The sequence below is a fragment of the Drosophila miranda genome, chromosome 3 (assembly GCF_003369915.1).
Source record: "Drosophila miranda strain MSH22 chromosome 3, D.miranda_PacBio2.1, whole genome shotgun sequence".
In the NCBI taxonomy this organism is placed as follows: domain Eukaryota; kingdom Metazoa; phylum Arthropoda; class Insecta; order Diptera; family Drosophilidae; genus Drosophila; species Drosophila miranda.
The window spans coordinates 19175814-19199334 of record NC_046676.1 but is presented as its reverse complement, the minus strand read 5'-3'; the positions used below and the strand labels follow the sequence as shown (position 1 = coordinate 19199334).

The 23521-nt window shown below is 49.3% G+C and overlaps 6 protein-coding genes across 11 annotated transcripts; 2 read left to right on the top strand and 4 right to left on the bottom strand.

Annotated features, from left to right (window-relative positions):
* Window positions 1-48: 48 nt before the first annotated feature.
* Window positions 49-1761, bottom strand: LOC108160237. The gene is made up of 3 exons (XM_017294094.2): window positions 1549-1761; window positions 754-1485; window positions 49-692 (listed from the first exon to the last, which is right to left on the bottom strand). Exons 1-3 carry the CDS (start codon window positions 1694-1696, stop codon window positions 184-186), a joined length of 1389 nt encoding a protein of 462 aa, XP_017149583.1. The 5' UTR covers window positions 1697-1761; the 3' UTR covers window positions 49-183.
* Window positions 1762-2795: 1034 nt separating this feature from the next.
* LOC108159850 (bcl-2-related ovarian killer protein) lies at window positions 2796-13018 on the top strand. 5 transcript variants are annotated; one of them, XM_033390910.1, is made up of 5 exons: window positions 2796-2883; window positions 11988-12216; window positions 12274-12420; window positions 12472-12780; window positions 12853-13018. In XM_033390910.1, exons 2-5 carry the CDS (start codon window positions 12001-12003, stop codon window positions 13015-13017), a joined length of 837 nt encoding a protein of 278 aa, XP_033246801.1. In that variant the 5' UTR covers window positions 2796-2883; window positions 11988-12000; the 3' UTR covers window position 13018. The 5 variants fall into 5 exon arrangements, with proteins under 5 accessions (XP_033246801.1, XP_017148931.2, XP_033246799.1 ...); XM_017293442.2 differs by having other exon boundaries at window positions 11892-12216; XM_033390908.1 differs by lacking the exon at window positions 2796-2883 and adding an exon at window positions 2907-3285 and having other exon boundaries at window positions 11892-12216; window positions 12274-12417.
* Window positions 8822-10917, bottom strand: LOC108159851. The gene is made up of 4 exons (XM_017293443.2): window positions 10506-10917; window positions 9880-10446; window positions 9643-9815; window positions 8822-9584 (listed from the first exon to the last, which is right to left on the bottom strand). The coding sequence occupies exons 1-4, from the start codon at window positions 10880-10882 to the stop codon at window positions 9040-9042; spliced, it is 1662 nt and encodes a 553-aa protein (XP_017148932.1). The 5' UTR covers window positions 10883-10917; the 3' UTR covers window positions 8822-9039.
* A 385-nt stretch (window positions 13019-13403) lies between the features above and the next one.
* LOC117187930 (electron transfer flavoprotein subunit alpha, mitochondrial-like) lies at window positions 13404-14736 on the bottom strand. Its single transcript, XM_033390906.1, has 3 exons — window positions 14545-14736; window positions 14333-14473; window positions 13404-14272 (listed from the first exon to the last, which is right to left on the bottom strand). Exons 1-3 carry the CDS (start codon window positions 14584-14586, stop codon window positions 13463-13465), a joined length of 993 nt encoding a protein of 330 aa, XP_033246797.1. The 5' UTR covers window positions 14587-14736; the 3' UTR covers window positions 13404-13462.
* A 264-nt stretch (window positions 14737-15000) lies between these two features.
* On the top strand, window positions 15001-19214 carry LOC108159848 (RNA/RNP complex-1-interacting phosphatase). Of its 2 annotated transcripts, XM_017293438.2 has the most exons (7): window positions 15001-15146; window positions 15213-15288; window positions 15753-15952; window positions 16015-16061; window positions 17767-17874; window positions 17937-18122; window positions 18188-19214. In XM_017293438.2, the coding sequence occupies exons 1-7, from the start codon at window positions 15124-15126 to the stop codon at window positions 18613-18615; spliced, it is 1068 nt and encodes a 355-aa protein (XP_017148927.1). In that variant the 5' UTR covers window positions 15001-15123; the 3' UTR covers window positions 18616-19214. The 2 variants fall into 2 exon arrangements, with proteins under 2 accessions (XP_017148927.1, XP_033246796.1); XM_033390905.1 differs by lacking the exons at window positions 15001-15146; window positions 15213-15288; window positions 15753-15952; window positions 16015-16061 and adding an exon at window positions 17038-17124.
* A 2535-nt stretch (window positions 19215-21749) lies between these two features.
* Window positions 21750-23471, bottom strand: LOC108158030. The gene has a single exon (XM_017290174.1). The coding sequence runs from the start codon at window positions 23469-23471 to the stop codon at window positions 21750-21752; it is 1722 nt and encodes a 573-aa protein (XP_017145663.1).
* Between the last annotated feature and the right edge of the window lie 50 nt (window positions 23472-23521).

Below are 23521 nucleotides of genomic sequence, written 5' to 3'. Positions count from 1 at the left end.
AGAAACTCGCCGGAACTAGAGGTCCACAAATATTCAATTCAATAACAATTTCAGAGCCTCAAACAGCGTAAGAAAAATTCACCATTTACTTGCTGGTACGAGTAGATTTTAATGCAAGATACAAGGCCTTAAAACAGACCTTAAAACAGTCTCTTATACAACTAATCCTACACCCTGATAGTCCTACGAGGAGAGCTCCTTCCGCTTCAGGTTGCAGAGAGCGGCTGCCACAATCAGCATCTCGTTAAGGTACCCAAGCATCGACTTCTGATGAATGGAGCTGTGGTGCAGCATTTTGTGATCTCGCAGGGTGTCGATTGTGGCGCGCATCTGGGCACGGCAGGCCGGCTCCTGGAGACGCAGCGTCGGCATCTGGACTGACGGGGCACGCTTCGAGATGAGGGAACCATCCACAACGGACAATGACTCCTGGCTGGCCAACTGTCCCGACAGCTGCTGAGCGTCATATTTGGTGACCGGCTGCCTCTGCTCGTCCAGCGATGCGGAATCTTCATCTTCGTCTGTTTTGGACATGGAATCAGACACTGGCTGGCGGGAGCGTGGAACTGCCTTGCCAGGGTCGCCACACAGCGTGAGGTAGCCGGGTACGATGTTCTTGAAGTTGCTGGCCTCGAACAGCTGCAGATCGTCGCACTGGCCGGGATAGGCGCTGGAGATGTAGCTGATGATGCCTAGGAGCACAGAAAATCCTCAAATTACATATTGGTATCACATTGGAATGCATTTTATTACCATTCGTGTTGATGCAGAGTATGAACTTGTAGCTTTGACAGCTAAAGTCCAATGCCTCACTCACGTCCGTTTCCACGCACTCAATCATGGACCGCAGATGCATGAGATCGGAGCGGTAGTCGAGTGGCGTGTGCTTCAGCCTGTTGAGAAAGTGGTTGGAGTCCGGCCAGCAGATTAAGGGCCGCAGGCAGCGAGCCAGCTTGATGATGGTCCGCTTGAACGTTTCCTCCGCATCCGACTCGCTCAGCTCGAAGAATTCGGCCAGCAGGGCAAATGACTCGTTCTGGCGCAGTTTCCTCAACGCTATGCAGCAGTCCAGGTGGGTCACGGCGGCATTACGGCATATGTGGCGCTTCAGTATCGAAAGATGCTCGCTGGCCAGACCCAGGTGCAGCATGGTCGCGTTCTCCATTAGACCCATGGTGACGGCTCGAATGCTTCGCTGCTGCGGCAATTCGCGCTTGATAAAAACAGCCTGGTGCACAGCAGACGAGACGCGGGTAGCGGGTGCCACCGCAGCCACAGGCGCAGCCGAGCTGCCCAGCAGACTCGTCAGTGTGCTCTTGCTGCTTTTCGGAGCAGGTGTGGCTCTCTTGATGATGGTGTTGGGCGGCAGCGAGCTGATGGCTATTCCCAGGGATTCCCTTTTGATGGCCGTCACAGTCTGCCACGGCGAAGTGCCAGCCGCCGCCGATCCAGACTGAATCACAAACTTGGGGTTCTTCGGCGGAGCTGTCGATTTGTGCGCTGGGATTAATGCTAGTTCTGATACATAGTTTGTCTGAGGCCACTTACTTGTGCCCAAGGCTGCTGCTGCTGTGGTCGATGTCGGTGCTCTCTTCATCGTGGTATGGATCAGCGCTGGTATCTTGTTGAGCACGATTCCATCTGAAGTGGCGCTGACTTTGTCATCACCCGTTTCCTTTACAATTTGTTTCTGCATCGTAATATTCGTGGTAAAAAATTAATTTTAAAAGAAATATACCGTCCGACTCTCAGAAATATACGAAAAAAAAAGTCCCGTCTCATTTAAAAAATATACCGTAAATATACCGACAAATTCACGTTCTATTTTACATATTCCTCGTTTTTGATATTCCGTCGAATATTACCAGCTATATAGAATATTTAGCCGTGCCCACATAATTTTAGCCCATTGACAAATTTTCTACACAATTGGTTAGTTTTTAGTCCTTGCTTTTATTGTATTTTGACTAAAACAAGGTTTAAACAAAATAGTTCAACAAAAAAAACAGTCGCAATGTTGCTAGTATTTGAAGACATGATGCGTGTATAGGCCTTTGTGCACCCTATTTCGTTAATTTTATATGTAGATCAAACGCAATTTATTAAGACCTTTTCTCAAATTGATATTCTTTAGACATATTCATGTGTATTATTAGTATCTTGTATATATTTATAGCGATCCTGATACCTACTGAGCCTTGGAAGACAAACATTTCCGCAATTCTATAACATCCATTTCCCCCAGGGTATGTGTGCATGGAATGGGAACCGGTTGTTGTCAACCGGTTATGACGACTAATTCTTGGTTATTCTTTCTTCCGTCGAATATTCCCAGCTATATAGAACACTTAGCCATGCCCACATAATCTTATACGATTGATGAATCAATTTTCTACAACACTAGCAAATTTGCAATACCCTTTTTCAATTGGATTTGATTGTAGGAGAGTTTTAAACAATTTCCATTAAATTAATTTCCTTACATGGTAACTTCACGTTAACTACACATTTGCTACATATTAACTACATTTTTATGTAATTACTAAAAGCGACACCTGAAGGGGAAATGTGTACAGTATATATTTTCGACGTCCAAATATACCAAACCGTATATAATATACCATAAATGGTCACCCTGCAGAACAGCCGGTACTGTTCATGATACTATCGATGATTGACCACCTATCGATGTTTTTCTAATCGTTATCGATAGACATCAAATGCAACAGATGTTTTGGTGGTGATTACTATCGATACTATCGTTGGCGGGCAGTTTGTTTTGTTTTGGGGTTCAATTCATTTTCAACCTTCGACGTGTTCGGCTGCTGGCGTTCATCCGCTGTCGAAACGATTTTTTGTTTCATTTCGGAAGTACTGAAATCGGTTAGTGGTTCATCTAAAAGCTTATTAACTACGCTTCTGACGTTTTTGGCTATACTTTCGGTTTCCGGTGATCAGTGACGATAATTGTTTGATACCCCTCCCTCCACCACTGCTAGCCTTCAGCCAAAACTCTGCGACCGTGAATGTTTCACACATATCACACACCGCTGCCCCCCTCAAAAACGCGTAACGCATAAATAATTAAGTAATTTCCATGCTGAAGCTGTGTCCAATCTGTCGGAATTGAACAGTGTTCTTCCTTTAATACAATATTGCTCATCGTAAGCATAAACAGAAAACCGAAACTCGAAACCAGTACCGCAAACCCATTATCAGCTCCAATTGCGCATCCGACAGTCAAAGATAAACATCCGTATCAATGCGATCCACTTCCAGCGATAAGTAAGCCGCAGAAGGAGGCATAGGGAGTGGTGCCTGTGGCCTGTGTGGTTCAGTAATTTATTTATTAGCTAATTATTGCTTAAATATTGTCGTTGTCGTTGTCGCATTGTTGTTGTTGCTGGTGCTCTCAGGTTGAACGCACTCTTTTGTGGGAGCCAGAAAGAGGTCATGCCAGCGCGGTTTTTTTTTGTAATTTAATTAAATTTCGTTTTTTTGTGTCTGTGTGTGTGTGCGAGTGTGTGTGGTGCGTGTGTGTATGTGTGTGGGGATAATCAACGTAAGCCGCCACCGCCTCCACCCACACCACAGACAGACAGAGATGGCAATAGAGCAATCGACTTTGCCACAAATGATTTCAGATTTTTTTTTATATCTTTGGGGCCTCGGCATTTACTGACAATTAGTGGAATAGCAAATGTTTATTGATAGAACTTTGAATTTTTTATAAGATTTTTATTAGTCCTAAACTTTTATCTGCGAAAACTTTGATTTCAAAAGACAAATTTATCATGCAACATTTATTTATATATTATCCAACTATTCCTGGAGACTATCCCTTTTTTCCCATAAGAATTGTAAGCTGTTTCTTTTTTAGTTATCTTATTAAATGTTATTTAAAGAGATTAAAATGGAAACTAGCTAATAGCAATAAGCAAACAGCTATTCCAGCCCCCAGAAACGAAGCTCTATAATTGTTCCCTCACTTGCACTCATCTCAAGATCGTAAAGTACAAGTGTTTTGGGTTGTAGGCCATGTGATTAATGTGGCTCACTAGATCAGAAGTGGCGGCACGTAGCCCTGTTCCCTTCTCCCTCCCGCCTTCTACCCTACCCCGTCTGGAACATTGCAATTAACTGGCACCACACCACGCCACAGCACACCTTGCCCCCCCCCATGCTGCCCCGTGCCCCCATCCACACACCATATAGTACACGCCGTTCACGTTCGATTTGAATGACGCAGATCGGCTAACTGCAAAAGTGCAAAGCCAACAAGTAATGATCTGAACAATGTTTGCCACCTGTACGAGTATCGGTATCTGTATCTGTATCTGTATCTGTATGTACGAGTAATGTCTTACCCGACGGACGGGACGGTGTAAATTTCAAATTGCCAACGCCAGCAGCAACACGGCGAAACAGAAGCGCTGTTGTAAGCCACTAATTTGCCCATTTTCATTTTCATTTTCATTTCCATTATTTATTTTTTGGTTTTTTTTTTTATTGCTGATCTGTCAAGACCGCAAAACTGCGGCTGGCAGTATTTTTGTGGATTTTATTTCGCTTCATTATACCCGATACTCAAAATGAGTATTGGGGTATCGTTTCCGACCCCATAAAGTATATATATTCTTGATCAGCATCAATAGCCGAGTCGATTGAGCCCTGTCTGTCTGTCCGTCTGTCCGTCCGTCCCCTTCAGCGCCTAGTGCTCAAAGACTATAAGATCTATAGCAACGATGTTTTGGATCCAGACTTCTGTGATATGTCACTGCTACAAAAATATTTCTAAACTTCGCCCCGCCCACTTCCGCCCCCACAAAAGACGAAAATCTGTGGCATCCACATTTTTAAAGATACGATAAAACCAAAAACGCAGAATCGTAGAGGATGACTATATGTTCTAGAGTGTAAAATCTCAACCAGATCGTATAATTATTATAGCCAGAATCAAGAAAACAATTTCATTCTTTCTCGCTCTGTCTCTCTCTAACACACAGGTTTCATGGTCGGCTTTGCCAATTGCAAAATATGAGTTCAAGGATCTCAGAACCTATAAGAGCCAGAGCAACCAAATTTGGTATCCACACTCCTGTGATATCGGACCTTGACCGTTTCGTTTCAAAATTTCGCCACACCCCCTTCCGCCCCGGCAAAGGACGAAAATCTGGGGCATCCACAAATCTCAGAGACTATTAAGGCTAGAGTAACCAAATTTGGTATCCGCACTTCTGTTAGATCTCACTATAAAACGTATATCTCAGAATTTCGCCCCACCCCCTTCCGCCCCCACAAAGAACGAAAATCTGTTGCATCCACAATATTGCACATTCGAGAAAACTAAAAACGCAGAATCATAGATAATGACCATATCTATGAGATTGCTGAATCTGGATCAGATCAGATCATTTTTATAGCCAATAGGAACAAATCAATTTGCAGTGGCTACGCAGCCACCGACGACCAGCTCAGAGTGATTTTCTGTCTCTCTCTTTGTCGTGTCGTTTAATATTAGCGGCGTCTGCCGGAGGAGAGCCATACTGACTAAGTATCGGGTATAAATGTAGAGTTGCGGTCTCCGCAGCAACTCACAACGTTCCCCCTCGTTTTATTTTTATACCCGATACTCAAAATGAGTATTGGGGTATATTAGATTTGTGGTAAAAGTGGATGTGTGTAACGTCCAGAAGGAATCGTTTCCGACCCCATAAAGTATATATATTCTTGATCAGCATCAATAGCCGAGTCGATTGAGCCCTGTCTGTCTGTCCGTCCGTCCGTCCGTCCGTCCGTCCGTCCGTCCGTCCGTCCGTCCGTCCGTCCGTCCCCTTCAGCGCCTAGTGCTCAAAGACTATAAGACCTATAGCAACGATGTTTTGGATCCAGACTTCTGTGATATGTCACTGCTACAAAAATATTTCTAAACTTCGCCCCGCCCACTTCCGCCCCCACAAAAGACGAAAATCTGTGGCATCCACATTTTTAAAGATACGATAAAACCAAAAACGCAGAATCGTAGAGGATGACTATATGTTCTAGAGTGTAAAATCTCAACCAGATCGTATAATTATTATAGCCAGAATCAAGAAAACAATTTCATTCTTTCTCGCTCTGTCTCTCTCTAACACACAGGTTTCATGGTCGGTTTTGCCAATTGCAAAATATGAGTTCAAGGATCTCAGAACCCATAAGAGCTAGAGCAACCAAATTTGGTATCCACACCCCTGTGATATCGGACCTTCACCGTTTCATGTCCCAATTTCGCCACACCCCCTTCCGCCCCCGCAAAGGACGAAAATCTGGGGCATCCACAAATCTCAGAGACTATTAAGGCTAGAGTTACCAAATTTGGTATCCGCACTTCTGTTAGATCTCACTATAAAACGTATATCTCAGAATTTCGCCCCACCCCCTTCCGCCCCCACAAAGAACGAAAATCTGTTGCATCCACAATATTGCACATTCGAGAAAACTAAAAACGCAGAATCATAGATAATGACCATATCTATGAGATTGCTGAATCTGGATCAGATCAGATCATTTTTATAGCCAATAGGAACAAATCAATTTGCAGTGGCTACGCAGCCACCGACGACAAGCTCAGACTGATTTTCTGTCTCTCTCTTTGTCGTGTCGTTTAATATTAGCGGCGTCTGCCGGAGGAGAGCCATACTGACTAAGTATCGGGTATAACTGTAGAGTTGCGGTGTCCGCAGCAACTCACAACGTTCCCGCTCGTTTAAGATATAATATTGTATTTCTTTAGAGTGGGATCGGGAGGGGAGGGGGAGGGGGAGGGAAATTATATACGAATTGGCACTTTAATGAACCTCTGATTTGATTAACCAATCAGCAAAGCAAACGAAAGTCAAATTGCTCCGAATCGTTTGTCATGGCACTCCGAATTGGAGCAAAAACTCCGAATTCCAATCAAAAGCGGCGGCGTTGCGCTGCGCAGCGCCTGCGTAACTGTCAAATGTTGTAAAAAATCAATAACACAAATGTTAACATGCCCGAAATGCTAAAAACGCACAGAGAAACATACACAACACAGCCACAGAGGTGGAAAAGGAGTCGCAAACGAAACAGACCAACAAAAAAACAAGTCGAACAACCAATAAAATGAGAAACAAACATACAAAAAAAAAAGTCAACAACTTAAGGCAGCCGGAGATCGGCGTCGGATCGGGCCAATCGTTGCAGTCGCCGAGATAAAGCATTTGACACTTTTCTTTTGGTTAATAAAAGTTGCTAATGAGTTGTCCGAGATGTTGATTTTTTGTTTTTGTGGCTACCCAGCCAATGGGATGGCATGCGATTGGAAGGTGGAGCAGTCTACACCATAAAGACTTCTACGAGTGAAAGATGGTTCTAAAGGAGCCAACTCCTTTGAAGACTTCGATCAAGTCAATCTGTGAGGTACTTAAAAAACCCTCTTAATTGTTCCAGCTCTCTACTGAATTCCCTCAATAAATACATATACAAATCTCTCCCGACTATCGCTTAATGATCAGCAAAGTATGTGGTTGATCGGTCCATTCATAGAACCGACAATGTCCGCCGCATAGCATAGCTCTTGTCCATTGAAAACTGACTAAAATGAAGTGCGTTCATAAATATTTATTAGGCATTGCTAAATTGGGCACTAAGTAGTCGATAATTTAAGCAGACCGGACCAGACCAGACCAGGCCGACATGAAAATTGTTTAGGCCAGGCACTGCACTGGCCATTTGGCCGATTTGGCTGCTGAATGAAAAGTGTAAATTGTCGGCTTACCCAAGACCAATACCCCAGACAGACCTGGAGCTGTAGCTGGAGCTGGAGCTGGAACTGCAGCTGTAGTCAAGGATGGAGTGGAGTGGAGTGGAGTGTATGTTGGAGTCTCCAAACACAAAACACGAACTTAAGCGCCAGTTGGGGACGACATTAATTTATGGGCCCCAAACATTTTGCCTGCCATTTAAGCGACAAAGACAAAGTAGCCTTCGCCTTCGCCTGCGCCTGCGCCTGCGCAGCGATGTTACTTACTCGGCCTGGAACGTGTCGGGATTATTAATTAGCCCCAAGCCCCAGTACACTGCATTCCCCCGCTGTGGATGGAGTGGAGGAATGGTATGGTATGGATGGAACTGCGCACCTGAGCTGTTGATGATCTGTGGCCGGCCTGTGGGAATATTCCGTTTTTGGGCAGGTCAGATTGAGAAGATTGAGCAGAAGGGAATTTGAATGATCCACCTTCTGCTGGTATTTATAGGCAACTCCAAGTGCTTCCCCATTTAGATATTTGTTGCACCCCAGACAATAATTAGATACCTACCCCCCACATAGCATTACCGATGACAATCGTACCACTAATTGGCTGCGATTTTCATGCCCATTAAGCGTTAACTGACTGACGATGGATTAACATACGAAAATGACTACAAATTGCACCAAATAACAAAGCCAAAAGTCCAAAATCAGTCGACTGCGAGCGGTGTGGTGTTTGGTTTCATTAACTGTACTCGAAGCGTGAAAACGTGATAAAATTTGAGTTCGTTTCAGGCTCTGGCTCTGTCTCTGGCTCTAGCTCTGGCTCTGGCCATAATCTAAATCAGAGATCACAATTTGCGAATTGCGCGCGCAGTTTGGAAATCAGTCAGTCGGACAGCCAGTGGCCAGTAGTTGGTCGGCGGCATAGAAATAGTATGGGTTTTAGTTTTAGTTTATTCTCGGGCCTGTCCAATTACAAGCGACATGAACATAAATAAGATTTTATTAAGTGCTAATTTCTGTTTAATGCTCAATATGGTCAAAACATTGCTGCCCGTTGCTGATGCCGTACAGGCGATAAGTCAATTTTCTTGGCAATAGACACCACCGCGATTGGCCTGCACGATTGGACTGCACGGATGGGGTCTCTCATCAGAATGGGGGAACAAAGAGGAGGAACTGGAAAAGAAGGAATTCACTCGAAAGTACAGCTTGTATCTACGATATCCAATGAAAACGTAACAGTAACAGATAGATCATCAAATGTTCCATCATAATCTCTATCTGCCGAATTTGTACAATGCCACAATGGCCACGGCCAACAGGAGCACCACAAATGCCACACTCCCAAATAGAGCCAGCGACTTGGACACCTCAGCCACGCCCAGGTTGTGCCCCGCCGAATCCTTCACGGCCGGCACTTCCTCCTCGGCGCCGGGCATAACCACACGGAAGGTCAAGTGCGACAGTTCCGAAATCTCTGTGCCATTTCCTGCTGTGCCAAGGGCGGCATTCCGTCTTCGTCGCTGGCCCACGGATGGCAGGCAGTCCTGGGCCGTGATCTGGCAGTCCTCGCGCTCCAGACAGCCGGTGATGCGCATGGAAATAACCAGGACATCGCCACTGCGCATACCCGGGAACATCACGGCCTTGAAGTGGAAACGCTGGCCCAGAGGCGGCTCCGCGACGGGGGAATGGCTGCAGATGGCCTGCATGGCGGGGTTCAGGCATCCCCGGGAGCTGACCAGCTGGACGGTGTTGAGAACTTCCCCGCCAGCGGCTATCCTCTGGAGCTGGACGTCACTCAGCTTGGTGTAGTTCCAGCCTGTGAAGGGATTGAGAGTTAACCGGAGGCTCCTCAAGTTTCTACTACCTTCACGCACCGTCGCCTGCCAGGACGTGGGCCCGCAGCAGGAGCTCCTCGCCCAGCTGAACGGCTCCGTTGCTCTCCAGGTGGCGGGTGTAGCCGTTGCTGCCACGCCGCAGCAGCTCCACGTGGGTGCGGAAGGCGTTCTGATTGCCTCCGTGGGCATAGTTTCCCACGCTGCGCGCCTGCCTGAAAAGAGAAGGATCAAGAGGTTGGAGGATCGCCAAATCATTCCTTCGAAGGATCTACCCACACATCATTGGCCACGCCCATTTTGAGGGCATGCGTCTTGACGGCCACCCGCTCCTGGGACTTGCAGTGCAGCGTTAGAATGGAGTCCCCGCCGGTTCGCAGTCCCCTGATGGTGGGGAATCGCAGACGCAGGCACAGATCCTGGCCACAGGAGCGGACGCCACAGCGCTCAAAGTCCGCACCGGCAATGTCCAGCAGCAGGAAGCTGCGCGCCAGCTTCAGTTCGCACCGCTTGTCCTGGACGTCGTCGCTGTCGTGGTCCACCGTGGGGGCGGCGCCCAGGAAGCTGTCCAGCTTGAGGACCGCCCGAAAGAAGCCCGCCTGCAGGCAGCGCATATCCTTGAGGCGCAGTCGAAGCTGCTGATCCGCACTGCTCTCACTGGGCGGCAGATACAACGGCGCGGGCGTGGAGGGTCTTTGGGCTGGGGCATGGTAATCGTAGCCTGGGGAGTGGATGGTCTCAATGTCCTCGCCCGGATCCTGCACGATGATGGGCTGTGCAGTGGTTGTCGGCGGACTGGGCGTGGCAGGCGGTTGGGGATAGTAGTAGGCCGGATAGCCTTCCTCGCTGCAGGAAGAGAATATTGATCATAGATTCACTTCGCTGTGAATGGAGGCAACACCTACCTGGGCTTGGGACTCTCATAGCTGGGGCGCTCCTCGATGGCAGGCGGCAGATAGTGCTGGCTGAGGGGTATGAAGCTACCATGCCCCTGTCCCTGTCCCTGGAACTTGACACTTCGATTCTCGATAATCTCCGGCAGACTGAACTCGGTGGTCGCCACTGGGGCCACGGGAGCGGGTGCAGGAGTGACGGGACTGGGCACAGGCGGTCCGTAAAAGGCGGCGGGATTCAGACCCAGCTGGAAGGGCACCTGGCCATGCAGATAGCCGCCCAGATCCGTTGGGGCTGACGCAAAGAAGTGGGCCACATCCGCACGGCTTCCGCCGATAAATAGCGCCCCGAGGAGGATAATGATTGGGTGCGTCCCACTGGTTGACATTCTGGATGATCACTGACTGATCGGGCCCAGGGCGAAAGTGGTTTTATAAGCTCCATTTGCTGGGGGGATGGGCGTGACTGGCGATTGACCCGGATTCCATCGAAACCAAATCGTTCTTTTGGGTATTTTTGTCCACTTTCCATGCGGCTACTGTTAATGGTCGAATGTTTGACACGACTTTGATGTTTTGGGCCGACTTTCCTTGGTCACGAGCCCCCGGAATGGGTATTGGGTCAGGTTATGTAAAGCTAATTGTCAAGTACTCCCCAGACGATGGCCAACGACCATACCCATCCTCTGGTCACTTGTTGCACAAATCATTTGCCATTTGACATCTCGCTTGCGTACAAACTAATGACAACAACAGCAGAAGCAGCAACACACAAATGCATCTGGCAAAACAGCTGCAGCGACATGGCCGACACAGGTTGCCGCATAGCAACATTTTGGCCATATTGCGGAGCCAATCAAACTTAACGAGCCGACAATCTGTCCGATATGTGCCCGAAATGGTCTGGCTCTGGCCCAGGCAAGAAGCCATCAATGAGCGTCATAATCGAATCAAAAGGCCACGAATCGAGCCCCGAACTCGATTTAATCTTGAGCACTTGTGTCTTACGTGGTGTGGGAAGTGTTTGTTCTCTTTTTTGGACACACAAATGTCCGTGAAGCTGTCCCTTTAGATGATTATTGTATCGATTTCGTTTACTGAGACACCAGTTACTGTGGCAATTATGAATCCGGTTTCTGTGGTATTGAGGAAGCTCTGGCTCTGTAGCGATACGATCGATCTCCATGCATCTCCCAGGGGCAGCCATGAGAGATTGGCCAAATTGAATGCAATTAATTGAATTTACAAGACACACACTTCGAGCCACACATCGAGGGGGATCATTAAGGCAGGCCAAATAAGCACCAGGCCTGTGTATCGGTGACGTCAATTAGCTGGGCGATCGAATTTGATTTACGATGCCAACTCTTGCCATACTTATGAGCCGTTTCCCTCCAGGATCTCGATCGATCGAACCGATCTCTCCTCACTCTATCTAACTATCTGTGACACAATGCCCGGCACCTCGTATCCCACGAATAACGATAATTTCAGTCACGGCTTCCCCATGGCCACCACACAGAGCGAACGCCTGCTGCAGGCCCAGAATCGGCGCAAGTTCAGCTTCCCGGCCACGCTCCACTCCGCCTCGCTGCTGGAGGTGGGGCAACGCGAGACGACCCGGCGGCGCCTCAGCAATGTCAGCGACGTTGTCACCAGGAAACTCTCCTACACCATTGGCTGGAAGGCGGCACAGATTCCCGCCCAGGACATCATAACGCAGGTGGGGACACACAGAGTGCTCGAGTTCTAACATCTAAAATCTGGTGTCTTCTTCCAGGGCCGCTGTCTGTGCGGGCACTACATCAAGCGACGCCTGAGACGATCTGGTTTGTTCAACAAGAAGTTGGGCCTGCAGCGAATACGGAGTATCCTGGGCTCCACCTCCATGGGCATTGTGCGGGATGTCTTTCCAGCGGTTCAGGTGGTGCGTATCCTCTAAGTAGATTGTGCTCTACTGATCCCATTCGCTTTGCAGCTTGGCGACGAACTGGAACGGATGCATCCACGTGCCTATAACGGCGTCGCTCGTCAGATTTGTCGCAATCCTGGGGGCGAGTTCCACACACCCGATGCTGTCAGCCTGCTCCTAGGGGCGGTGGGTCGCGATCTTTTCCGGGCGGACATCACCTGGAGCAAGGTGATCTCGCTGTTTGCCATTGCCGGCGGCCTGTCGGTGGACTGTGTGCGGCAGGGGCATCCCGAGTACCTGCCCAAGCTGATGGAGAGCGTCTCGGAGGTGATTGAGGATGAGCTGGTGCCCTGGATCAATGAGAACGGTGGCTGGGTAGGCTCTTCGCTGCACTCACTGCATTCACATTCACTGAAGATTATATTTCCTTGTGGTTTGCCTTTTCAGAGCGGCATCAATACCCATGTTCTGCCCACGACCAACAGCTTGAATCCGCTCGAGTGGACGACGCTGGTGATAGGTGTGGTTTTTGGCCTAATTCTGCTTTTTATGTTCTTACGTTTTATAGTAAGCACGATAATACCGAAAATATATCAACGATTTACGAACTGAATGCGAAGGAAATTTGAATTTGCCGCCCAGAAAGTGTAGAAAGCTCTGACAAGCTTTGAAGCTTTCGATAAAAGCTTTCAAACCGTGCGATCTTCTGATCTTCAATGCCTGGGAATTATCAGACGTGACATTATCTTAAGAATGACACATATAAATATATATATATATAAAATCTTGGGAAATATCCATCCACAGAATGTCTGCTGGGTTGTTGTCTTGTTGCACAATCCATCAGGACTGATAAAAAACGTTTCGATTATAATCCACTTGATACAATTTGACAGATAGATAGAACTTACAATCGTTTATTATTATACAAATCGAGAGGGAAGGGGGTGACGAAGCTTCTGCGGACTAACATTAAAATTCAATAAATGCAACAAACATTTCTCAATTCTTGATCATAGAATCTGATCGGGTATTTATGCTACAACACGTGGCGCGGTTACAACTTGCCCGTCAGCTCGGGCACGGCCTTGAAGAGATCCGCAACGATGCCGATGTCGGCCACCTGGAAGATGGGTGCCTCGGGATCCTTGTTGATGGCCACAATGGTCTTCGAGTCCTTCATGCCGGCCAAATGCTGGATGGCACCAGAAATGCCAACGGCAATGTATAGGTCCGGAGCCACGATTTTGCCCGTCTGTCCAATCTGCAGATCGTTGGGCACGAATCCAGCGTCGACGGCGGCACGGGAGGCGCCGACAGCAGCGCCGAACTTATCGGCCAGATCGTACAGCAACTTGAAGTTATCGCCGGACTTGAGGCCGCGTCCGCCGGAGATGATAACCTTGGCGCCCGCCAGCTCGGGACGGTCGGATTTGGTCAGTTCCTGGCTGACGAATTCAGACAAGCTGCTGGCGTAGTCGCCGGCTGCGGCCTGCTCCACAGTGCCGCTGCCTCCGCTGGTAGCCGCTGGCTGGAAGTTGGTGCTACGCACAGTAAGCACCTTGATGGGGTCCTTCGACTTGAGGGTGAGGATCGCATTGCCGGCGTAGATGGTGCGCACAAAGGTGTCCTCGGACTTGATGTCGATCACCTCCGAAATAGGCGACACATCCAGCTTGGCGGCCACGCGGGGCAGCACGTTCTTGCCAAAAGCTGAGGCTCCAGCCAGGATGTGGGTGAATTTAAACTGCGCCTGGGCGGCCACGACCAGGGGCGTCAGGGACTCGGGTGTGAATCCCTTGAAGGCGGCATTCTCAGCTACCAGAACCTTGGTCACGCCCTCCACCTTGGCCAGAGCTTCGGAGGCCTACAAGCGATTAGATGTGATTATGCAAAAGCATCGAGAGAGGCAACAAAAACAACATACGGGTCCGCATTTGGTGCCTGCCACAAGAACTGTCACGTCACCGCCGATCTTCTTGGCCGCCGAAATGGTGTTCAGGGTGATTGCGTTGAGAGCCTCGTTGTTGTGCTCAGCCACCACCAAAGTGCTCTTGCAGCGCTGCAGCTGCAAATAAAAAGTTATTTAATAATTTTCATCCAGCAGCGCCTGCGCCAGCGCCAGCGTCAGTGTCTTACAAAGCTGCTGCGCATTAGGTTACGCGTGTTGCTGGCAAACATGGTTGATCTCGGTAATAAGACGATCTGTGCGGTTGCAAGGAAGACGTTTGTGACGTTAATTAGTTGCTTCAAATATAATTAATTAAACGGAATCACAGAAAGTCCAAAGGTTCCACTCAGCTGTTCAGGCGCTAGGCGTTTTTTGGCACATTTTAGTTAACAGTCAGGCGGTATGTTAACTAAGCGACCTCTAACAGTGACTGGTAAAATAATCGCTTAAGCAATTTACAGTGATGCCCGTATTCCACTACACTTTAGTATTTCTCTAGAGATAGAATGAGTCAAAGCAATAAATAATGTAGTCACCCTTCGCCAGTCACGCCTCACGAAGAGCTATTTTATTGTCTAAGAAAGTAGTTTTTAAAACTGTTACTTGCAAATATTTTTGTGGCCGATAGCGCATCTCTAGAGCATATGTTTTCGAACTGTCTGGCAGCACCGTAATTTCAGCATTCGTGTCTTTACATTTATTTAAACAAAATTTTGAAAATTTTCAATTTTAGCTAAAGCTGATCTGCTGTTTATACACGTCATCAAATGAAACGAGGCGTACCAGATCGGTGGGTATAATTGAATCCAATATTCCGACTAATCAGCGTTTGTTTTCCCGGTGTTCGCGCTTGCAGATGGCTCGATTACAGTCCCATCGGAAAGCGTGTTCCAGGCACGCGATTCATAGCCTTCAAGGTGCCGCTGAATCAGGTGAGTTAGCTCCCCCTGACCCCGCTCCTCACCGCGTTGGGGCTCTGTCGGGCCAAACCGGTTGCCAGGAGGAGCGATTGATGGATGTTGAAAAGGGCCCACCAGCACCAGGACCAGCGGACCACCAAGCGAGCGCCAGAGCCTCTAAAAATAAATAACAACAGACAAAAATTTGTGCATCGTAATTATGCATAAAAGTGGCAACTGGAACATGATGCTCCGCACTGCTGCTCCGCACTGCTGCTCTGCACTCGATCCTGCGGAAAGAGTGGGGCAGGAGGTGGAGGACCCCACATGAATATTAAATTAAATTGTTTTTGCTTAATTAAATAACGCCACAGAGATCGCGGGACCTCCTGCTTATTAATTGCCTGGCCCCGGGGCAGGCGCATAAATTGAGCAATTTTTCGCATGTAATATGACTTTCGATATATGTGGAATACTCCTTGTATTTGCCCATACAGGATCTCAATGAAAAAGTGGACAAGAAGCTGCGACTGGGGCCCGAATCGGTGATGGAGTCGGTGCCCAATCTGGGCATGATCATCGATCTGACCAACACAGACCGCTACTACCGGCCGCAGTCGTTCACAGAGAACGATGTGAGGCACCAAAAGCTGATGATACCCGGAAAGGCAACGCCGCCAACGAATTTGGCCAAAAAGTAATTACAATTGATTGAATGTTTTTTTATCATTTACTGACTGAAGCCTCTTGCCATTGCAGATTCTGTCAATATGCTATGGACTTCCTCGAGTTGAATGAAGACAATGGTGAGTGGATGGCAAAGCCCAGCTTAGCAGCGACTCTCCTGCGGCCCACGTGCTGCCCCAGAGAGAGGCGGTCGTGGGAACGCTTTCCCGCCAACAATGCAGATGCGATGCATATCTGTGGAAACAATTAGAGTCGCAAAATATGTGAACAAATCATATCAAAAGCGACTTGCCGTCGCACATGCAATTACCACGTATCCTATACCTATCCCATTGCCATTCCCATTCCCATTGCATGCCCAGGCTGCACTGCCTCCATAGATTCCTATCAGCCAGCAAGCGCAGAGCAAACACAGCAGAGCCAAGTGGCCGCCAGAAGGAGAGAAAACCTATTTAACCCTTTAGCAGTGCACTGGCGCACACCGATGTGGGCGCGCACACTCAATCAGTCAGCCAGCCAGGCAGTCTGTCGGAGTCGGAGTCGGGACTCGGCAGTCGGCAGTCGGGAGCCGGGCAAACAAATCACTTATGGAGGAGCTCAGTCATGCCTCCGCACACAAAAGGGAAAAGGCATTTCTAATTATACACAAAGGCATTCGCGCACACACACAAAACCGCATTTCATTTAAATTTTCATAGCCAAAGAAACGGCAAGACGCGTGACTACCAGCAACCAGGCAGGACAGACAACCAGGCACAATGTCTGTGCCCCTTAAAGATGAGGGAATGTAATATTTTCATACCTTAGGGTATCGTATCCGCAGTTCCTCTACCTTGGGCCCATTCTGCAGTGTAGATCTTGCGGCAGGGGCGTGCATATATCCCCTGATCTGGCGCTAATGTATGTGCGAACAGCTTCGGCACAAATATGCAGAAATGCTAACCAGAATGCATTAACCTAACCGATTCGGTCGCGCAGACATTCTTCTTCCATCAGATTCAGCTGTGGGATAATTAAAACCCGATCTGGCGCCGCTGAGCAAACAATAAATAAATACGCGAAGACTGCCAACGATTTTACAACGAAACAAATCAGGCAAATAAGTCAAATTCAAGGTGGTCGCGACTTGTCAACGGCCGGGCCAGAAGAACAGGGCCCAGTCGGAGAGGTCTGATCACAGTGGTATGTGACAAGTATATTAGTGGAGTTTATTCTTTTGTCCATCACAATGGTCTTATATGCGAGTAAGCAGGCGCCCATCCCACTGTGCCATGGGCAGTGCGACGTGGATGTGCGCAATTGTCTCTGTCTGTTGCTTGGTCTCGTTCCTGTTCCCATTCCCATTCCCGTTCTCGTAACTTTATTTTGTCTGTAAGTTTGGCTTAAATGCAAGCCAAACATGACGTACTCTCCGACTGGCACCGCACCCGCATAGTGCACAAAGCCAAGCCACCGCGACCTGGTGGGTTGTCTGCCTCGTGTCCCCGTGTCCCCGCGTCCCCGCGTCCCCGCGTCGAACCCTCCTGCTGACATGTTTTTGTGAAATTTATTGCCAATGTTATTATTGGCAGAGCGCGCTGTTTTCTAGATTTAGCCCAGGTCGCTTCTGCTTTTATGCCAAATTGGCAGGCCGGTTTCTGTTGACTGCGTGGGTGTGGAGGGGCAGTGCTCAGTGCTCAGACCTCGGAGCACATTCCTGTGGCCGTGTTCACTTTTGAAATTTGTAGCAATTTGCGACAACATGCAGCTCATGCGGCTAATGCGGTATGGCACCACTACATCCGAATGCTTTCTCTCTCTCCTCCTCCTCCTCCTCCTCCGCAGATAAGCTGATCGGAGTCCACTGTACACACGGCGTGAATCGCACTGGATACTTGATCTGCTACTTCATGATAACCATGCTGAACAAGTCGCCCCAGGAGGCCATCGCGAGTGCGTGGGATCAACAGTCAGCGAATTCAGACACAGATTAATTACCAATCCCTCAATTGCAGCCGTTGATGCGGCACGAGGCCACAAGATCGAGCGCGAAAACTACCTGAGCTCCTTGCTATGCCTGGGCAGCCTGAAATCGGATGTGGACGAGCCAAGCCATGACACAGGCTATGCGAATCACTACAACAGGGGGCCAGACTGGAACGGCAGTGCAGGTGGACGACAGCAGCAGTATCAGTACCAGAGTGAGTAGAGCAATAGCAGAAGTAGCCGGCACATAGGATAATCCATTGACTGACTGGATTTACAGGACCCTATGACAATAGCCAAGATGATTCTCGTCAGAGTAATTGGCGCAGCAATTGGAACAGCAACAACGGCTACCACGATCATAGCAGAAGAAGGTATCTTGTGGAGGATAGGGAACGCCATCAGCCAGAGGTCGGCTATCGGTCGAACGGCAATGGGTGGCCGCAGCGAGGCCGTCAGCTATATCAGGATAGGATCAGAGATCGCGACACGGGCTGGAGCCGCCCTCAGCAAGACGATCGTGGCAATAGATGGCAACAGCGGGGTCTTCGATCATACCATGGAAATTTCCCCCACAACAATTCGGAATGGAGAAGGCCAAGAAATGGAAGTGACAATGGAGACGACCCTGAATGGAACAAGCCGCACTGGAATGGCTCCAATCACAGCAACAACTGGCGCCAGAGCCATTATCAATCGCGAAACTAACACTGCACACTTTACCAACCATATAACGATCGAAAGATGGACAATCGACACACCTACTTTAGCCGAGACAACTGATTGTTTAAGCCATCTTCAGGCACCTTCCATCAACACAAGAAAATCCTATTCCCATTCATACCGTTAACAGACCACAAGACAACCAGACAACCAGACCACCAAAATAACCAGAACTACAATTAAAATTCATTTACAACATGGACAGAGGGCAGGCCAGTGCTGATGGCCGCTGGCCATGATGGTAGTTAACAAGCAGTCGGCAGAGATCGTGTGAAGATACAATAAGAGCAGGTAAAAATTTGCATTTTGCTGCAAAGAGCGCGTGAAATTCCTGGAAATTAGTGACCAGTGGAGCCGTCGGTGCCAGCGGCTCTGCTCCTGTGTCAAGACCGCCCGAACAGTGGGCGCCCTACAAAAGGGAGCCTGAAAGTGTATAAGTATGGATAGTAGTATCCATAGTAGTTCTGGTTATTTTGGTGGTCTGGTTGTCTTGTGGTCTGTTAACGGTATGAATGGGAATAGGATTCGTAAGCAAACGTTAAATATATAATTAAATGCAAAGAGTTTAAGAGTTGAGAGCACAAGTACTGTATTTTGCCGGCTTTGGATCTGTGCGACTCCCATGGTAGCAGGGCACTGCTTGGGGGCACGAGTACCTGTCATATTGACGGCTCCTGATCGTTTCATTATTTCGCCATGGTGGTCAAATGTCAACTTATTAGCATAAATGTGGCTGCTGTCGCATCGTTGGCCCTCGGGTACCGGCCGACATGCTATCTGGATGTGCAATCTTATCGGCCGCACGATCAACGATTGTCATTATAGCCAATGGACCGCGAGGCTCCGACAGCGACAAATCGTTGGCCATTACAATGGCCCGGATGGTAGAGTGGGTCCCGGGGTCTGGTCGAGGATCTCAGATCGTATCGTATCGATAAACGCCTGGTGTGGCATGTGGCGTAAAGTTGTTTGTTGCGCTTAATTGGACAGCGTTTCGTGGTCGTTGGTCGTGTCTGCTTGCCTTTTTTTCAGTTTTCGCTCTTTATTTTTAGCATCTGACTGACCCAAAGAGTGGCCCAGCCATAAAGGGAAAGTGCCATCAAATGCTGAAGGGGAAGGTCCCCATCTGATTGGTAATTTAACTATGTATATCGGTCTTCGGAAACAGTTCGTAGTAGTTCACTCCTAATCGCAGCATTAGCTCTCAACTACCTCGGTTCTGAATGGCTCTGCAGCTCCCTTGGGGGTCCAGGTCCATGCCCCTTGATCGGTATATGGGTCTTTTGGTCATGCCGACGCCCCAGCCCAACCTCCCTTGGCTGCCATAAATTGCAAAATCAACCAAAAATTGCCAATTGTCAGTTCCTTCCATATATTTTAGCTGTGCTTTTTTTTTTATATTTAGTTTATGGCCTCTTCGGGGGGACGACGGGGGGAAAGTGTGGCCAATTTCCACTGGCTGAGAGCGGGTGCCCATTTATCTTAGCATAACTTGGAGCGCGATAATTGCATTCCAAGGCAGGCCGCCGACTCGGTGCTAACTCCACTTTGAAGTCCGGAGCAGACAATTAGGCACGGCTCATAAATTGCCATCTCATATGAGAGGTCCAAGAGTGGCGCGGGCATTGATTTAAATAATAGTGTTTAACTGTGGCTGGCTGTGCCCTGCCCCATGCCCCATGCCATGCCCCCTGAATCGCAATCATCCGGCCATTTCAATTAGCCAGTGACAAACAATAGGTGTACCAGTGGCCAGGGATATCACTGCGCATGCAGCCACTGGGGGGGACACTGAGGACTCAATTGTTGTCGGCGAGCCTTTTGTCTGTGGCTGATAGCCGTGCAGACGGATTGAAATGGAGGGCCAAAATCAGGTGAAATCTGAATATTGTCAGCCCGGAATGGAATGGCACAATTAATGAGTCCAATGAAACGGTTCAGGGGATAAATCTTATGGCAGACGGGGCATAAAAATCGATATGTTGAAATGCGGTTCGATTAAGCCCAACCCACCCTCAATCGAAATGCAATTCCTCGGACGGGTACGGGTACGGGTACGGTTACGGGGATGTGGGAACCCATGCAACACTTGCCATTTATCGGCGAACGCAATCTTAATTAAAAGCCGCCCCCAGATAAAACAAATGTTTACTTTAAAGTCGATTGGGATCTGGGAGTCGGGCAGGGATCTGCAGATGAAATCGATTTGAGTCGCGTTGAAAACCCACGAATCGCCGCAATTAAAGCGAATGAAGGGCGAGAGTTTATCGTGGCCCTTTAGATACGGATGCGAGGCACGCACATGACCCAGGAGCCCCGCCCCATCATTAAGGCAAGGACTCCTTCCAGAACGGGTTTTCGGTGCGTCGTGTGAAATGTGTGTCGCTGGTGGGTGGAGTACATGGACTGGGACATGGACTGGGAGTACATGGACATTCATGTACAATTTCTGATGATGATGGCCATTACTGGCTTTTATCTGCAGCTGCCCACGCAAAATGCACTCCAGTCCCTGGCATGGCCATCAATTTATCCCCTTCTATCCCATCTATTTATACTGGGTTTCTTTCGGTTTTTTTTGGCTATGGCGCCGGGAGCATAAACTTTATTGTCGCCACAATTCTGCTGCATACTTAATGGCGCCACAGCGGCACACGAAAAATGTGCCAACCGAAAAGGAGGCGAGTGTCAACGAACTTTAAAGTGGGAGGGAGAGTGGAAGGGAATGCCAAATGGCTTGAGAGGGTAAGAAACTCACCCACGCAGCCCCCCCTCCCCCAACATCTGCAGTCCGGTCCCAGCGACATCTTTCTTCTTTCTTTTTCGGCAAATATTTGTGCAAGTCAGCAGCTATGTACATCCCACCCTGCCTCTTGTGGGTGTGTGTTATCATTCGTGTTGCATGCCTGCAGGCGCTCGGGGAAATTGCCGGCGACTTGGCTGGCAAATGTTTTGGAAATATCTCGAGTGCTATTTATTTTGAAGCGGCAGTCAGCAAGGGACCAGGGGTGGTTTTATGCCTTTGCGGGGAGGGGTAAGCCAAAGAAGAGCTGAAAATAAAGTCCAAGTCGGTATTAGATACCCTCCTCGGTTCGTACAATCAATCCAGGAGCTTACCATCACACCTGAGGGGACGCTCTTCTCCCCCTGGCAAGGAGATGGACCAAGAGCTCCCCCACGAGAGAGACAAAGGCAAGGCCCAGACCCGTGAACATCATGTAGAAGGGCATGGAGAAGAAGTCCAAGGCCAGTGGCTGGGCACGGTACTCCTCGGATCTGATGAGTCCGAGGTAGCCGATGCGGATCGTCTCCCTGTTGGTGTCGTGGGCCAGCTTCTCCAGGAGTCCACTATTGAAGCAGTTGAGCAGCGTCTCGCCGAGCTTCTGCTTCAGCAGCCACTGGCGGCGCATGGGGAAGCCGGGGAGCGTGTGCATCAGCTCGATGGGCAGGGGTCGCATCCGCGGCTTCTTCATGAACTGCTGCTGGAAGTTGAACAGCACTGTGCGGTCGCTGTGGGCCAGATACGCGTAATCTGTGTCGAAGACGGCCCGATGCCGCGTTATAAAGTCGTAGGGCACCACGCGCGTGATGTTCCACAGGATGTCGGGGAAGTCGTAGGTCTGCAGCACGGTCTTGTCGTAGTCCCCGATAATGAAGGTGATGTTCTGCTGGACCAGCTCCTCGAATGTGTTGATCTGCGGCTCGTACAGACCCGTGGCCAGGATGCTGCCCAAGGCGGCCAGGTAGAAGTTGGAGCAGATGAAGCCGGTAAAGACGAGCGTGAGGTACAGGACGACCCCCACCAGGCCCCTGATCTCGCCCAGCTGGAAGCCCGAGGAGAGCAGACTCTTCAGGGCGTCCAGGACGAACTTCCCGTAGCGAATGGTTCCCCGTTGAAGCCAGTACACGAGGCTCCCGACGCTGGGGAGCAGCACCAAGTAGGCGGCCACAGTCATCCACATGGTGGCGCTGTAGGGGGCCACAGTGTAGATGACCTTGGACCTGGGCGGCGAGTTTGCTATCAGAATGTAGCCGTACAGATACGTGTAGCTGGCCGTGAAGCTCGAAATATTGCTGTACGCCAGTAGATCCCCGCATATATCAACCTGCTGGAGATGCAGCAGCTTCAGGCAATCGTTGGCCGAGTAAACCCGGTAGTGGGGCGTGAGCACAGGCACAAACGTGGCCCTGCGATGGGCCAGGAACTGACGCAGCAGCATCAACGCATAGCCGTCATATACTCCGTGTTCTGGGTAGACCAGAGTCCGGGGCGGATTGTTGTAGAGGGCCACGCGCACCTCCAGGCCCCCCAAGTCGTCGAACCAGTGCCGCCGGGCCCATAGATAGTGGCTCACGTTCGTCCTGCCCAGTCGCTGCTGTGGAAAGTCCTCGCTGGTGTACAGGGTACCTTTCTCCATGGCCGTTCCGTTGTACACCAGGACATTGGGATAGCCCTGGCTCCACAGGCCCGAGATTAGGCCCTGCCAATGGTCGGCACTCTTCTGACCCACCAGGAGATAGTCGGCCTCCTGCATCGCCGTCGGCAATTGCGCGAAGCGTTCCAGGATTCGATCGCCTGGCTGGGGGAGTACTACCAGCAGGGGCTTGCTCACCATTTCCCCCGTCAACCGGTTGGCGCTGCCGCTGAGAAGAATGCTGGGAACAGTGCTTCTGATCGCATCGTACAGATCTTTGGGCTGCGTGTGCTCCAAGTAGATTATGTTGGTTCTGCACTGCAGTCCCCAATTGAGCTCTGAAATGATGGCTGAGAGCTCTGGCAGCTCCAGGCGACAGTCTGGAACGCTGAGAAGCAGAAAGATCAAGAGGCTACGCCCACACATGGCTGCAAGATAGTCCTTCAGATTAAACCTTCGACGGCAAAAGACTACTC

Excerpts from the sequence above, each read along its gene's own strand:
- LOC108160237 (XM_017294094.2), bottom strand. The coding sequence starts at position 1,696 with ATGCAGAAACAAATTGTAAAGGAAACGGGTGATGACAAAGTCAGCGCC. Across the intron at positions 1,486-1,548 it reads AGCAGCAGCCTTGGGCACAA|CTCCGCCGAAGAACCCCAAG; the intron begins GTAAGTGGCCTC and ends ACAAATCGACAG. Across the intron at positions 693-753 it reads ACTCTGCATCAACACGAATG|GCATCATCAGCTACATCTCC; the intron begins GTAATAAAATGC and ends CTGTGCTCCTAG.
- LOC108159851 (XM_017293443.2), bottom strand. The coding sequence starts at position 10,882 with ATGTCAACCAGTGGGACGCACCCAATCATTATCCTCCTCGGGGCGCTA. Across the intron at positions 9,816-9,879 it reads ATGGGCGTGGCCAATGATGT|GCAGGCGCGCAGCGTGGGAA; the intron begins GTGGGTAGATCC and ends TTCTCTTTTCAG. Across the intron at positions 9,585-9,642 it reads CCACGTCCTGGCAGGCGACG|GCTGGAACTACACCAAGCTG; the intron begins GTGCGTGAAGGT and ends ATCCCTTCACAG.
- LOC108158030 (XM_017290174.1), bottom strand. The coding sequence starts at position 23,471 with ATGTGTGGGCGTAGCCTCTTGATCTTTCTGCTTCTCAGCGTTCCAGAC.
- LOC117187930 (XM_033390906.1), bottom strand. The coding sequence starts at position 14,586 with ATGTTTGCCAGCAACACGCGTAACCTAATGCGCAGCAGCTTT. Across the intron at positions 14,474-14,544 it reads ACCTAATGCGCAGCAGCTTT|CTGCAGCGCTGCAAGAGCAC; the intron begins GTAAGACACTGA and ends TTTTATTTGCAG. Across the intron at positions 14,273-14,332 it reads CAGGCACCAAATGCGGACCC|GCCTCCGAAGCTCTGGCCAA; the intron begins GTATGTTGTTTT and ends AATCGCTTGTAG.
- LOC108159848 (XM_017293438.2), top strand. The coding sequence starts at position 15,124 with ATGAAACGAGGCGTACCAGATCG. Across the intron at positions 15,147-15,212 it reads AAACGAGGCGTACCAGATCG|ATGGCTCGATTACAGTCCCA; the intron begins GTGGGTATAATT and ends TCGCGCTTGCAG. Across the intron at positions 17,875-17,936 it reads GCCCCAGGAGGCCATCGCGA|CCGTTGATGCGGCACGAGGC; the intron begins GTGCGTGGGATC and ends CCTCAATTGCAG.
- LOC108159850 (XM_033390907.1), top strand. The coding sequence starts at position 3,263 with ATGCGATCCACTTCCAGCGATAA. Across the intron at positions 3,286-11,891 it reads CGATCCACTTCCAGCGATAA|GATCTCGATCGATCGAACCG; the intron begins GTAAGCCGCAGA and ends GTTTCCCTCCAG. Across the intron at positions 12,217-12,273 it reads CCCAGGACATCATAACGCAG|GGCCGCTGTCTGTGCGGGCA; the intron begins GTGGGGACACAC and ends GTCTTCTTCCAG.